Below are 12,298 nucleotides of genomic sequence, written 5' to 3' on the forward strand. Positions count from 1 at the left end.
GCCCTCGTAGCTTCTCGAATTCTTGGCTCTTTTTTGGATACTCTTGTCACTACAAAGCCTTGATATCCAACTTCAAAGAAATATGAAGAAATCATGATGCCCGGTAGCGGGAACGAACCCGTGGGTGACCTCGTCGTTGCTATTGTATCGCTGCTGTTTTTCCCACTATCGGACAGAGTGATTTCTTCATATTTCTTTGATATTGGATCTCAAGGCTTTGCAGTGACAAGCGTATCTAAAAAAGAGCAAAGAATTTGAGGAGTTACGAGGGCATTGTGGCTATTACATTTACATGTATATTACATAAGTGTGTGTGTGAGCACACTAGTATAGTACACATGGAGAGAGACCAGAATGGATATACAAAATTCTCTTTACAAATAATACTCGAATTTCTCTCTCTCTCTCTCTCTCTCTCTCTCTCTCTCTCTCTCTCTCTCTCTCTCTCTCTCTCTCTCGCTCAAGGCAGGCTTACCTGTGGCCTCGGCCATCTTGTCAACAGTCAGGAATCCCATTGTGTCGACTCTGTTGACAAAGCTGCCTCCTCTGCGACTGAAAGTATCCCAATTTTGATTTAATTCCGAGGTACACAGGTTTTCAAGGTTTTTGTAAAAATAAGAAAAAATACATTTTGTAATGCCATATTGTATTTTAATCTCTGGAGGAAGGACTCTTTGTTTGAATACGACTTCAGGACTGCCAGCTGCATTTAGTGCTTTTTGTGTTTTTGAAGTTGCTGGGGAAATAAGATTAACTTTGAAAACAGTGTATAGGGTCAACCCCCAATTTTTTCCACACTTATGTTATTTAATTCCCAGATCATCGATGAATATATACAGATAAATAGATAGGTAAAGGTGATGGTCAGACTATGCATATATGTATGTGCGTGTGTGTATGTATGTTTGCTATAGACTGCAAAACTACTGGACCGAATTGAACGAAAGTCAGATCATATATGTAGATTTTATAGGGGACGGTTTTAACCAGGTGCCTTTTTGATCCAGATATGCAGCCATACTAACTTCTTTGTTATTATTCATAGAGAAAAAAGAAAGCATTATGCTGATAGAACTTTTCACGAGGATTCCAAATATGTTCTTACTTTCCTTCTATGATGAAAAAATAATGACGTTCTTCAGTTTTTGAGGGAAAAATTATCCCTTTATTCAGATCATTTCCCATTGGCGCTTGACAAAATAATAAAGTTAGTTGAATTATGTGCATCTAATAAAGTATTTTCATGCGGGGAATCACTCTATAAGCAAAAATTCGGATGTAGTATGGGTAGTCCTTTAAGTCCTATTTTAGCCAATCTGTACATGGAATACTTTGAAACTACAGTAATAAATGCAATAAAACCCAAAACCATGGTGTGGATGAGATATATAGATGATATTCTAACATTTTGGGATAATAGTTGGGGCATTTTAATGAATTCCTTTCAAAATTAAACGCATTAGTGCCCAGCATCAAATTTAAAGTTGAATGGGAAACAGACAACAAAATTCCTTTTCTTGATGTTTTAATAATCAGAGACACAACAGAATACAAATTTACCATATACAGAAAACCAACGTTCTCACTTTCATACATTCACTACTTTAGCTATCACGACATTGCTATCAAGATAGGTGTAGCCAGCAACCTGTTCTTAAGAGCCTGGAAAAAGAATTTGAACTATTTCGTAAGCAAATTTCGTCTTTAAAGTATGCTGACCGTATAATTAAGAAAGCAATTCACAAAGCAAACGTAATTTTCTACCGACCCCCTCAAGACAAGACCAGAGAGACACCCAACAATAAAATAAAAATTCCTCACCTGGACGAGATTAAGACGGTGACTCAGACCCTCGGAAAATCTAACCCTTTTGCATTTACTTACCCAAACACCTTAGCCGAATCCCTGATTAACATCCAACAAAAGACATCCCCCAAGGACTCTGGGGTTTACAAAATCCCATGCCAGGACTGTGACCAATCTTACATCGCATTTACAGGAAAATCACTTCCCCAGATATTAATACAATACAAATGATCAGTTAGGTATGGACAACAGAACTCAACTATTTTCAACCATATAAATGAACATAACCATAGAATAAACTGGAATTTCTCACGTATAATTTATAGCAGCAACTGCCGGTACAAGAGTCAAATGATGGAATCGGCTTTAATAAAAGAGAGGCAGGTAATGAACATCTCAAAAGGAGCATGGGATTCAGATGTCATTGACAAGATTTCATTCAACCAACGCTCAAGAAGATTAAAGAAAGATTATCAGCGGCGGTGACCTAAATTGGCTTACCTGTGGATGGATCTCTTGTATAAATACCACCTTTTCTGTAAACTTTTCTCATTCATATACCTGTAGAGGGAGACAGCAGTCTCTGAAATATAGTACTTTCCTCTCTATATTTTGGTGTTTTTATGGGCTCCTTTTATTAGGGAATTTTGTTGTAACAGAACATTTTTACCAGTCATATATATATATATATATATATATATATATATATATATATATATATATATATATATATATATAATCAGAGAATTTCTCACATTACAAGATGTTACATTCGACATCACAAAACACATTATAAATATTAAATTAAATTACCAAATAAAACCTGTTTAATCTTCTGAACTTCCTCTTCTCTCCCTCCCTCTCTCTTTCATTCACAATTCATCACACCTTCCACCAAACACCGGTTTATCAAGCACTCGTCTGTTCCTCGTAAACAAAACGATGTAATGGTTCCATCTTCCCGAAGACACAGTTCCGCTGACAAGACTTCCCCCGACACACACTGAATGACAGTAAACGTCCATCTCCAGAGTTTCGTCGGCCAATCATGCATTGTATAATGTCCAGTGGCATTCTTTCTTCAACATTATGGCCCACGGCTTCGCCCGTGAGCCGTCACTCGGCGGGGACATTACCTTGTTACCTGGGGCGCTCGTTTTTGGCAACAGACAACGTCATTGCGATGCTAGGACACGTTCGAGAACTTCCATAAAGTTTGATGAGGGACAAAATGGCATTTTTTTACTCGGCGGTTTTACGGTTATTTTTTGTTATAATGGTTTTCTTGATTGATATGTTTAGTCATCTTGCAGAATGCAATGTTTAGTGTTTATCACTTGCATGACTGATGTGTTCTTTTACCTTCCAGGAGAGAATATTTATTGTTTAACATAAACTTCTTTTTCAATATGCAGATTCAGTGGCCATTTTTGCCTGTGGTGCAATTTTGCACTTTTTTTATATTGCATTGCTTGATTGATATGTCCATTCATCTTTCAGAAGAGAGTATTTATTGCTTAGCATGAACCTCAGAATATGGAGTATGCTTGAGGTGTGAGAGATGTATATTTCTGGTGATAGAAGTTCACTCTCGACGTGGTTCGGGAGTCATGTAAAGCCGTTGGTCCCGTTGCTGAATAACCACTGGTAAAAATACCATACAAACATATGCAGTATGCAGATGAGGTTATCGTGTTTTATTCATGCAAAATAATTTAAAATTTGCATTTATTTTATGGTTTTCTGTAAAATAAAACAGTTGTTCCGACTTTGCCAGTCCGTCAGCACTTTTTCCCACCACCATAAACTGGTCTTTTATCCCATTCAATGATACATCTCCCAAAGGTTTTCCTACAGTCGCAGAAGTTGTTAAAATTGCTGCAGTATGATAAGATGTGATCCGACCTCCAGCTTACTCAATGCATATGCTAAAATCTACAGTCAAATAGAGAGTTCGCCAACGAAAATTAAAATAAATACGCAAAATTTTATTAGAAATAATTTTTCTGTACTGCTTAACGTGCTCATTATTTTTTTTTTACATTTTCATTCTGATACATAAATCATAAATTTCAAAATGTCATTTGCAATTAAAACCTGTAACTATATCCATTCATTTCTCAGCTCAATATAAGTTGTCAATGTAAAAGAACCACAATAATGTCATTAGATTACAGAATAACTGTATTTCCGTAGGACATGACTGCGGTTACTATTGGCTTTTGACCACCAAAGTTGCGTACTTGACTATCAATCTGGTTGCCTGAATTCGCTTCCTTGCTGCTAGCAAGGTGATTAGAAGTTTATTACACTATATAATGTGGTTCGGATCCCACAGTAAGCTGTAGGGCCCTTTTGCTAAGTAGCCAATTGGTTCCTAGCCACGTAAAAATATCTAATCCTTCGGGCCAACTCTAGGAGACCTGTTAATCAGCTCAGTGGTCTAAGATATACTTTTCCTTATTTTTTTTATTTTTATTTTACCAACAAAGGGTTAAAGTTTAGCGACAAAGGGAATATCAACGGTGGGGGGGGGGGGGTGGGGTTTGCCAAGCATATGAGCGGGGGATCCCTGCCCCCCCCCCCCCCCCCCCACAATAGCAACGCCACAGAACCAAACCAGGTATAAGTCAGACATTTATTTGTGTTTAACATGTTTCCCTGCGTTCATTTCCTAAATAATTAATATATATATGATATATATATATATATATATAATATATATATATATATATATATATATATATATATTATATATATATTTGTATATATATATATATATATATATATATATATATATGTATATTTGAACTTTGCAGTGTATAATATATGATTCAAGATTTTTGTTAAGCCTTCCCATTTACGTCATAGGACTCTTTTAGCGCCTTGTATTCTGTGAAATGGGGTCATCTGGTGATCAACATATTTTAATGATAATCTCGAACGTTTAAATTGTACTAAACGCGTCATTAACCGTCTTGCATCATCCTCGTGCAAAGCGGTTTGATGTAGTTTTGGTTTAATTGAATTAGTTTTTTTACAAATGGGAAAAAAACACTTAATCTTGTAAACCACGAGAATTTCGCATCAACCTCTGTAATGTTGTTTTAAGTGACGTCTGTTGTTGTTGGTAGTTATTTTATTTTTCTGTGAAAGAAATTGTCTGTCTGTCCGCATTCAGACCTTATAAACTACTGAGGTTAGAGGGCTGAAATTAGGTATGTTTGATGATTTGAGGGTGGATGATCAACGTACCAATTTGCAGCCCTCTAGCCTCAGTAGTAGTTCTTAAGACCATTTAGAGAGTGAATATTTAGAGGATATTTATTGCTCAGGATAAACCTAATTTGCAGTATGCAAATGAGGTAAACATGTTTTATTCATACAAACTCATTTAAAATATAGGCCACCACCGGGCCATGGCTGAAAGTTTCATAGGCAACGGCTGAGAGTTTTATGGGTTTGTGGTTGAGTTTCGTATAACGTTATATGCGCTGTACAGAAAACTCGATTGTGCCGAAGAATCATTGGCACATTTTTTTTTTTTCTTTTTGTCTGGGGCTTTTCTGTTTTTCTATCTCTTCCTTTTTTTTAAGCGTTGTAAAAGAGGGAGAGTTGCCCCCCAAAAAAAACGTAAAGGCCACTAGGAAGGCAGGTTACCTTTTTTCCAATATCGCTTCCGAGCAAAACAAAGCTGTTTCTTTACCCAAGACACAGAAGTTCTTGTGAGAAGTTTTTTTTTTTTTTTTTTTTTGCTTTGTGTTTTTGTGGGGATTATAAATTAGCTTGTGTGGAAGAGTAGTTTCAAAGGGGGGTGAATGTGTTATGGTTAAGATTGTTTCTTCATATATATATATATATATATATATATATATATATATATATATATATATATATATATATATAAATAAATACTATATTTCATAGACCAAACTGTCTTTCTCTTCAGGTAGAGAGAGAGAGAGAAAGTTTGGTTTCTGAGATATAATATTTACTTTCTACATTTTGGCGTTTTTATTGGCTCCTTTTTTTATATGGAATTATGTTTTAACAGAGTATATTTCACTGTCAATATATTTATATATATCTATATATATATATATATATATAGATATAGATATATATATATATATATATATATATATATATATATATATATATATATATATATATATATATATATATATTATATATATACACACACTTTGGATATACTTAGAGCTGAATGAATACAATCCGAACGCGAATACAATTTACCCATCTAAATTCAAACTGCTCTCCAATTGCCATAAGCAAATATATCAATTAAAATTTGAAATATCGTTGAGTTCAGGGTTAAGTGTTTTTCGCCTACTCGGGGAGTAAGCCTACAAACTACTTTGTTGTTCTTGTTGGGGTGGGTAGGAAAGGTCTGTGAAAGAGCCTAAAAAGGTCTTGAAAAAGGTGTTTTGCGTCGAGTTAAAGATGCAGGAATTTTGGGGTAGGGTATTTATGATTTATTTATTAGAAAGAAAATGTAAAAAATAGATAATGTGACTGTTAAACAGTAACGAAAAATTATTTCTCATAAATATAGCTTATTTATTTTAATTTTCGTTGGTAAAACCAGGCTCTATTGGACCGTAGATTTTAGCACGTTTCAATTTACGTCAAGTTAGAAATATAATGTTTTACAACCTACGCATGAGGGGAAAATCTTGCAGCGTAAGCTGGAGGTCGGATCACGCCTTGTTTTTCTATAGTAGACATGCAGAAATGAATTAAACGACATTTCTAAAAGTAATAATAACATGCACAGTTTTACATACCACAATTATAAAGGAAATAAAATATAATGTAAATATAACCATAAAGTTGATTATATATACGTTTAATTCTCTCTCTCTCTCTCTCTCTCTCTGACATTTCACCCAAAATCTTAACTAACTCTCTGACAGACCAGCATTCGTCATCGGCATAATTTATTCTAAGTTGAATCCCTTGAGCCCAAATGTATGAATCCGATTAATTTTTAATGCTAATTATTCATCTATTCACTTTTTTTTCACTGCAGGGTCTTTCATTGAAATATTTGAAGACTAGCCAGTGTATCATTTCATAGGCATATAGGATATATAATATACATATACAATACGTACATATATATACGCAAATGGCATTTCCTTTCGTCAGCAAAGTGTTGGAAACATTCCTGGCAATTCGTCGCTAGACTAACAGTGGCTGAAAACGTTCTGTGTACTCTTAGTCAGCAACTCAACAAACGTTGTGCTTTTTCGAGAAGAAACAACAAAGCGATGTGGAGTCTAGTTACTTCCTTCGTTACTACCTTTCTTTTGCATCGTTGAATTTCTTGGGAAGAACGAAAGGATTTGTTTGAACCTCTTGGGGGAGAACTAGGATGTATTTGAACCTGTTAGGAAGAACCAAGATGTATTTGAACCTGACAGGAAGAACAAAAAGATTTGTTTGTTCTTGGGGGAGAACTAGGATGTATTTGAACTTCATGGGAAGAACTAGGATGCATTTGAACTTCATAGGAAGAACTAGGATGCATTTGAACCTCTTGGGAAGAACTAGGATGTATTTGAACCTCTTGGAAAGAACTAGGATGTATTTGAACTTCCTGGGAAGAACTAGGATGCATTTGAACCTCTTGGGGAGAACTAGAAAGTATTTTTACTTCTGTAGGGAAGAACTGAAAACTGTGTGAAGTTCTTGGGAAGAACTGAAAACTGTGTGAAGTTCTTGGGAAGAACTGAAGACTGAACTTCTCGGGAAGAACCATAAAGTGTCTGAACTTCTTGGGAAAGACTAGAAAGTGTACGATCAGAGTCTAAAGTTTAATTTATGACTAATGTCTCGGTAGTTCGTTAAATACCATGTCTATCACCTTTGTAGATTTCGTCTGAAAAATGGCCCTAATTCTCTCTCTCTCTCTCTCTCTCTCTCTCTCTCTCTCGCATTCTCATCTCTCTCTCTCTCTCTCTCTCTCTCCTCACTCTCTTCTCTCTTTACCTTCCATATCCGAATTTTTCCTGAATTGGTTGGTTTTTAGATTTGCTTTTTGTTGGGTAAAATGCGGCTTGAATAAAAAAAATATATATATATATAGAACAGAAAAGGTGCTATTAATTTTAGTGTTAATTATATTTGCTTTTGATGCCTATATCTGGAAGGAATTGAAACTAATATATATATATATATATATATATATATAATATATATATATATATATATATATATATATATATATATATATATATATATATATATAAAGAGAGAGGGGGAACTATCTTATGAATATAATCAACTACCAAGCGCCCGCAGAGATATATTAGGTTTCTTTGAAGTAAATACTATGTATATATATATATTATATATATATATATATATAAATATAATATAATATATATATATATCAAAAGTATATATATATAGTATATATATATATATATATATATATATATATATATATATACTCTCGTTTACCAAGACGAAATATCTTCGTAGAAATATTTACAAACCTTGAAGCTTACTTCCATCCTTCTGTGGACTTGATCACCAAATAAAATGTGAGACATATTTAGTTCTATTTCTTCGCCATCGTTGTGTGTCTCATTTAGTTTCAAGTGATCAAGTCCACAGGAAGAGGATGAACGAGCAATTTAATTATATCTGGTCACTTAACCGGAGGCCAGTTAAACGGATTACACTAATATTCGCACTGATTGACCTCTTTGAATCACTAACCTTGAAAGGAGCGCAGTACGAAATCTCCTATAAGACTGACGATTTAAACCACTGGTTCTTTCCCACGGGTCGAGTTTAGACTGACAGACTGAATACCAGTCGAGTCTCTCTCTCTCTCTCTCTCTCTCTCTCTCTCTCTCTCTCTCTCTCTCTCTCTCTCTCTCTCTCTCTCCCCTCATTAGTGCCTTTTGCAATATCTTAAGCTGTGTGCAGGCGGATCTAATGATGATTTCACAATACGCATATTATTAGCACTCTCTCTCTCTCTCTCTCAAAATAGTCTCATGTGCAGTTTGCACTAGATATAATTCGACGTCACACGAACTGTTAATTCTCTCTCTCTCTCTCTCTCTCTCTCTCTCTCTCTCTCTCTCTCTCTCTGATGCGCTTAATAAACATTATTCAGACTTCAAGAATTATTTATTTATTTAAACTCGTTTGCTCAAGAATTGTCATCCATCTCCAGTTTGCTTGCAGAGCAGTGTGTGTGTGTTTGTGTGTAAGAGAGAGAGAGAGTGTGTGTGTGTGTGTGTGTGTCCAGAGTGCACAACAAAATAATAGACTCAATTGCGTACTGTAAACAGAGGGTATTCCAAACAACAAAACAGTGAATTACGAAGAAGAATGAGTCTGCCTGTTTTGTTCGTTGAAATTGTCTGGGAAAATACTGGATTTTTTGTATGACGTATCAAACTGCGTTTGAATCTCAGACGAAACATTTTGAAACAGTTTATTAAAAAGATGTAGGGAACTAAATATAAAATGGGTTACGTCCTAACCTAACCTAACCTAAAATTTGGAGGTGACCCCCCCGTTAATGTTAATCATAAACACTAAATCATTGTAATTTACAACATAGCCAGGTCATATCTGACGTACAATATTTAACAGATTACTGTAAACACTGAATGTCTCAGTGGCGTGGTTGGTGTGGTCTTATCCGAGGTGGCAGCGAGTACGATTCTCGGGCATTCCATTGAGGGGTCAGAGATATGTATTTTTGGTGATAGAAGTTCACTCTCAACGTGGTTCGAAAGTCACGTAAAATTGGTCCCGTTGTTGAATAACCACTGGTTCCATGCAATGTAAAAACACCATACAAACAAACAAACTACACAGCATTGCATATGAGAAAATCAAATAAATTATAGCTAAAAAATCAATTGAGGTAGCAAGGTATACCTTATAATATTCAGAGAGGAAGTAAAGTCGCAACACCTCACTGTGGTGTTGGTGTGCTTACTACTCTCCAAATCCTTAAAGGGAACATAATCCCATTCTGATACAACAGCTGTGGGTTCTACTCCTGCTACAGATGTTTAAGAGTTTCTTCAAAGTCTTGCATTTAAATCTCAGGCATTGTATTGGCAGGAGTAGGGGATAAAAAAGTGCTAAGAATTTGCAACTCTTGAGAGAGTAAAACCTTACATAATACTAAGTGAAACCATACATTACTTCATTGATGATTCCATGAATATGTGTAGTATACACGTTTCTGTATAAGATTTAGGAAAAAAATAATAATAAAGGGACATTTTGCCCTCTCATTAAACATCAGAAAAATATTAAATAAAACCATAACCCCAGAATTCATGAAATTACAGGCACCATCCCACTTACGAATGAGTTAACATTGTGGATGACTGTTGGAATGTTGAATTGTTTTATAAGTTGGTTACTGTATTCTTCATTGCTATTTAAGTACGGGATGACGTAAAAAATCAATACAGTACTGTAAGTCTTCTCATCTTAAAATAGAATACATTGTACGTACAGTATTGCATGTACAGAATAGGAGCGCAAATCAAAATTTAAACTTAAGAGTGACAAAGAGGAAGCACTCTGATCGCAATTTTAATTTGTTTGTATCTCTGAATGTTTGTAAGTAGGCTGGTGTCTTTGCTGTAAGAGTCTCGCATTCAATTAAAATAACATGGAGGAATGTAATTAGTGCATTCCTGACACTTGATATTACCTGGCTGATTGATTGCTCGTCAACAAAGCTGCAACTTCGCAACAATGTCTTGCGGACATTGCCTGTTTCAAGATTGCGACACGCTCTGCAGTGAGCTAAAGTTGAGTATATCTTAGTTTAACCAGACCACTGAGCTGATTAACGGCTCTCCAAGGGCTGGCCCGAAGGATTAGATATTATTTTACGTGGCTAGGAACCAATTGGTCACCTAGCAACGGGACATACAGCTTATTGTGGGATCCGAACCACAGTATATTGAGAAATGAATTCCTCTGATTCCGCGTTGGCCGAGACGGGATTCGAACTTCGGACCACCGGATTGGCAGCCGAGCACGAAAACCACTCGTCCAGCGAGGAACTGAGCTAAATTCGCTATTAAGTTCCTGTCAATCCAGAGAAGACCTTCTCATAACTTTAAAAATGTATCCCTTAAATTTAAGAATGCTGTGTCTTTAATTACGCTATGCACTCTACAGTCTGGAATAGCACTGCTGCTGAAGTCAGCATCTTGGAAGTCTTTCGCATAAATCTGAAGCCTTTTGGGTAAGTAACTTAAAGGGAACAGCTTCCGTGATTAATATAGTTTAGAGTATATAACTTAGGCCAAAGGCCAAGCACTGGGACCTATATAGTCATTCAGCGCTGAAATGGAAATTGATTGTAAAAAGGTCTTCGAGGTGTAACAGAAGGAAAACCTCAAAGGTGTTGCACTACAAATCAATTGTCTGGAAAGGGTGGAAAGTAAGATAGAAGAAAGTGTATATGAACGGAGGCGCAGTAAAAGGAATGAAAGGGGTCGTAGCTATGGGTCGAAGGGAAACTGCAAAGGACCTTAAGCAATGCCTACAGTGCACCTCATGAGGTGCGCTGAAGGCACTACTTCCCTACGTGGGAATATGAATATAATTCAGAATCATTTGTAAGACTCCAAATGTATAAAGAGAGTGCCAGATGAATATGTGTTCCTACACTTTTATATATATATATATATATATATATATATATATAATATATATATATATATATATATATATATATATATATATATATATATATATATATATATATGATATATATATATATATATATATATATATATATATATATATATATATATATATATATATATATATATATATATATATATATATATATATATATATATATATATATATATATGTATATATATATATATATATATATATATATATATATATATATATATATATATATATATATATATATATATATATATATATATATATATATATATATATATATATATATATATATATATATATATATATATATATATATATATATATATAATATATATATATATATATTATATATATATATATATATATATATATATATATATATATATATATATATAATGTTCTGGTCCGCTGGCATGGCTGCTGCTAGTGTTGTGACATGCTGCTCAGATGTCGCATGTTTGCACCTCACCCAGTGCGTTGAAAAAATCCCTGGTTCTGTATCATGATCAGTTACTGCCACAGTGTGGGGTCTGCGGTGGGAGATGGAAAACAACACTCTTTGGATGCTTGAATTTCAAGTCTATAGCCCCTGTGTGATTGTTCCATGTGAATAGTTTTCATCTACTGAAATAATAATATGCATTTACATTATATAGATATATATAATATATATATATATATATATATATATATATATATATATATATATATATATATATATATATATATATATATATATATATATTGTCACCCATCTGCCAGATTG

At 34.5% G+C, this 12,298-nt stretch overlaps 1 protein-coding gene across 4 annotated transcripts in view; it reads right to left on the reverse strand.

The window, feature by feature from the left end:
- The window catches only part of LOC135219974 (sialin-like), a 28,844-nt gene extending 20,206 nt beyond the window's left edge, over positions 1–8,638 (reverse strand). The window contains exons 1-3 of one of the 4 annotated variants that reach the window (XM_064257227.1): positions 2,620–2,842; positions 2,308–2,367; positions 476–552 (exon numbers count right to left, since the gene is read on the reverse strand). In XM_064257227.1, the coding sequence (XP_064113297.1) occupies positions 476–552; positions 2,308–2,363 (133 nt within the window). In that variant the 5' untranslated portion in view covers positions 2,364–2,367; positions 2,620–2,842. Of the gene's footprint in view, positions 1–475; positions 553–2,307; positions 2,368–2,619; positions 2,843–8,556 lie in introns of those variants that run through there. The other 3 variants (XM_064257226.1, XM_064257229.1, XM_064257228.1) reach the window with 3 other exon arrangements.
- Between the last annotated feature and the right edge of the window lie 3,660 nt (positions 8,639–12,298).

This window comes from Macrobrachium nipponense, chromosome 1, assembly GCF_015104395.2.
Source record: "Macrobrachium nipponense isolate FS-2020 chromosome 1, ASM1510439v2, whole genome shotgun sequence".
In the NCBI taxonomy this organism is placed as follows: Eukaryota; Metazoa; Arthropoda; class Malacostraca; order Decapoda; family Palaemonidae; genus Macrobrachium; species Macrobrachium nipponense.